The following is a 3,975-nucleotide window of genomic DNA, read 5'->3' on the forward strand; positions in this document are numbered from 1 at the left end:
GGCCCGGTCCCCTGCGCGCCCCCGCCCGGCGCGCGCCCGCGGTGCTGTCCGGTGCCGGGCTCGCGCCTGCTGGACGGGACGGTGCGTGGTGGACAAGGTGGTGGTCGTTTTTGCCACCGTTCAGCCAGCCCTCGGAGGTCCGCTTGGAAGCAACAGCGCCCCCCGAAATAGGCGTCCGCGGCCTTTTTCGGGGCAGTGATCTTTCGAGAATTTGCGGATGCTCAGGCCTCTTCTTCAGAATGACGCAGCTTTGCATAAATTTTGCCAGTGATTTTCTTCCCTGCGTCACCAGTTGTCATATGTATTATATTTTTAAATTTCAGTTTCTTTTTGTTTGTAGACAACTGAATTTCTTAAAATATGTAAAACTGAATTATTGGTCATTATCTGGCCATTATTGTATGTATCTACTTAAATTCTTGGCGAGTTCCCATTTCTCCCTTACTTGCACAAATTTCATGAAGATGCAATATATTTTTTGGAATGCAAAGAGCAAACAACTAGCTGTTACTGATAGTCCTTAGCAAAAACCTGATGCTGCTACAATGCACCATGCTCACATCTATCATTAAGGTATTATCTTACAGGAACTTGCTAATATCTGAATTATGTCTTAACTACCTAACTGTACAGTACTGAACAAAAATATTATGCAGCTAGGTGTGGTGGGTGCTTTCCTGTAATCCCATCAACTGGGATGGCTGAGGCAGGAGGGTTGCTGCGAGCTCAAGGCCAGCATGGACTGCTGAGTTAAAAACCAGCCTGAAAAAAAAAAAAAAAAAAAAAAAACCAGCCTGAACTACATAGCGAGATCCTGTTTAAAAAGAAAAAAAATATTATGTAGTGTGGCACTTAGTACAGAAGTTACTCATTTTGGTAAATTTGTTAATAGTCTTTTCGAGGCACAATTCCGTTTAAAAGTAATGCATCATGTTATGAACTCTTTAACTTAATACTTCAGTCTGAATCTATTTCCTGAGAGCTGTAGAAAAGTAGAAAGTGGGCAGGAGGTATAGCTCAGCGGGAAAGATCCTGAGTTTGATTCCTGGTGCCACCAAAAAAAAAAAAAAAAAAAAGAAGTAGAAAGTATGAACTGGATCACAGCACTCTTTTCTGGTTGTGTTTAACTTAATTATTTGTGCTGGTTGTTTTTCCTTTTCTTGTTATTCCTCTTGCTAGCTATATTATTATATGTACTTATCAGCAAGAAGGCCAAGCTAACTTACAGTCTCACGGATATTTCCTGAAAACGCATGTGTTTTGGGAATTTTTAGTATATCCTCAAAGTAGCTTAAAATGCAATATATATTTAACTTTTTAGAAAAGTCTGTAATAAAATGTAGCAATAAGATGAACTGAAATGGCTATGTTGTTTTTCCCTTATTTAAGTATTGATAAGATTATAATAAAGGTATCTTTAGGTGTTTTGGGTATTCTAAAAGATCCTTTTTAGTTCAACTGAAGACTAAATTATTTATGAGAAATGTCATCTTTATTGTTTCTAAATACAAATTTTTATTTCAGGCACGAGTGGTTCTCAAGTATAGGCACGTTAATGGAAATTTGTGCATTAAAGTAACAGATGATTTAGTTGTAAGTATACAGTTTTATTTATTACATACTTACAGATGTGTGATTGAGTTAATCATTTGAGGTTATTTACATAGAATTTGGGCAGATTAGCAATTGGGATGTTTGTTTTGCATTTCATTCCAGTATAAAGAATTTAATTTTAGAAGCTGATTTTGTTTGAGACAGGGTCTTGCTATGTAGTTCAGACTGTCTTTAAACTCCATGTGATCTTTCTGCCTCAGCCTTCTCACTGCTAGGATTACAGGTTAGGCCGCCACACCTGGTTGAGAAACTGCTTTTATAGACAGGCCTTTGGGAAATAATTTAACATGCTTTCTTGTGAGATATTATGTTGGAATGGTTTAAAAGTTGTTCTCTTCACACCTTAAACAATGGGACAATAACTACTAAAGTTGGTACCAGGGAGTAAAGTTTTCAGGTTTCTTAGGTGAGAAAAAAACAGTATGTGATGTTGCCTTTCTCACTGGTGGCGAACCTATGGGCAGCAGGCTGTTTGTGTCATTGCAAGCTCTAAATGTTGTCCATCCCTGCTGGATGTGCTCTTTTGCTGATCTAGTTGGTGTTACTTCCTCATAGCTGCTTCATTCTTCAGCCCTTCTTCATTGGTTTCTCAGGGCAAATTTCACTGACATTTCTCTTGATGAGAGTTCCTCAACAGTGCCTTAATTTTCAGACCAGTGGCCTCAACAGTGTATGATTTGCTCTGTCATGCTGCTTTTTTTTAGTATATGTGCTGCCGAAGCGAGCACTGTCATGCTGCTTTTGATAGGAAGACCACTCATGGAATTTTTTCTTTTTCTTTCTTTCTTTCTTTTTTTTTTTTTTTTTTTTTTTTTTGTTTTTTGTTTTTGCGGAACCGGGGATTGAACTCAGATTCTTGTGCTTGCCAAGGAAGCACTTATTCCACTGAGCCATCTCCCCGGCTCCCATGGAAATTATTGTTTTGGCATTTGTGCCTCCATTTGATCTTGGTTCCCCCCCATTTCTGTTGTTTTGTTTTTCTTTACTAATTATTTCTTTTTTAAAAAATGTATTTAGGACAGGGTCTACAGGGTCTCACTACGTAGATTGGACTCATAGTCTTCTCCAGTTTTCAGCCTCCCAAGCGCTGGGATTACAGGCATGTGCCACCATGCCTAGTCTCAACCCCTCCCCCCAGGGTGGGGTGGGACTGGCTTGGCTCGCCAGGGGTGGCCGCTGTGCTCTGCTTAAGCAGGCGCTGTAGTCTGCTGAGCTATCTGGCTGGCCCCTTACTAATTTTTTTTTTTTTTTTTTTTCAGAACCAGGGATTGAACTCAGGCCCTTGCACTAGCCAGGGAAGCGCTTATTCTACTGAGCCATCTCCCCGGCCCCTCCAATTATTTCTTTGATGATGCCCCATTGTAAAATGTTTTTCCAGGATTTTTCCCTTGGTTATCTTTTCAACCTCTTCTGGTAGCTCAAGTCAAGTCCAGTACTGACTATGTCTTTATCTCCAGATTTGTATGTTTAGCTCCTATTTCACTTTTCATGCCAAACTTGTTGAATATCTTCAGCTGATGTACCCTTCAAAGTGGAACATGTCTGGCCCTCTCCACCTGGCACCTTTTCTTCCTGCATTGAGTTATAATGTCATCCACCTAGTGAGAAGCCCAGACTTGTATCTTCTCTCTTCTTTTCCCTTGGTTTCCTGTCCACTGTTTGTTTACTTGAAAAATGTAATTTGTTCCTTGATAATACTATACATACACTTGACTAGGCATTTGAAACTTTTAAGGAGTTTCTGATATAATTTGTATAGTTTTTCATCTGTGGGATTAGCATTTAAAAACTGGCATTTGATGATTCTGTTTTTTGTTTGTTTTTGTTTTTTGTAGTAGTGGAAATTGAAGTTAGGGTATTCGTACTAAGTACATCCCCAACTCCTTTATTTTTTATTCTGAGACAGGGTCTTACTAACTTACCCATTCAGAGCTCACACTTTGATACACTAGCCTCACTCTCTTAGAGTACTGGGATTACACGCTTACCAGCACGTTTGGCTAAAAAAACTCTTTAAGGTGTATAATTCCTGAGGGGTTGCTTTAGTGTGGCCTTTAGAGAAATTAGAGAAAAACAATGGTAGGAAAGGCTCTAATGTTTTAACTCATTTATATAATTTCTACACTGCCATTGTCTAGTTTCACTTAATGTGTGCTTTTAAAATTTGGACAGTGTTTGGTGTACAGAACAGATCAAGCTCAAGATGTAAAGAAGATTGAGAAGTTCCACAGTCAGCTGATGCGACTTATGGTAGCCAAGGAGTCCCGCAATGTTACCATGGAAACAGACTGACAGTTTGAAATGAAGATTCTTTTGGTCCTGTTTGAAGGAAGTATGCATCTTTTGAAATTGATAAAATAT

At 39.2% G+C, this 3,975-nt stretch overlaps 1 protein-coding gene across 1 annotated transcript in view; it reads left to right on the forward strand.

The window, feature by feature from the left end:
* The window catches only part of Srp9 (signal recognition particle 9), a 4,223-nt gene extending 254 nt beyond the window's left edge, over nucleotides 1-3,969 (forward strand). The window contains exons 2-3 of the mRNA XM_023710347.1: nucleotides 1,526-1,593; nucleotides 3,787-3,969. Coding sequence (XP_023566115.1) covers nucleotides 1,526-1,593; nucleotides 3,787-3,906 — 188 coding nt within the window. The 3' untranslated portion in view covers nucleotides 3,907-3,969. The remainder of the gene's footprint in view (nucleotides 1-1,525; nucleotides 1,594-3,786) is intronic.
* Nucleotides 3,970-3,975: the final 6 nt, after the last annotated feature.

The sequence above is a fragment of the Octodon degus genome, unplaced genomic scaffold, assembly GCF_000260255.1.
Source record: "Octodon degus isolate 3935 unplaced genomic scaffold, OctDeg1.0 scaffold00017, whole genome shotgun sequence".
Classification (NCBI taxonomy): domain Eukaryota; kingdom Metazoa; phylum Chordata; class Mammalia; order Rodentia; family Octodontidae; genus Octodon; species Octodon degus.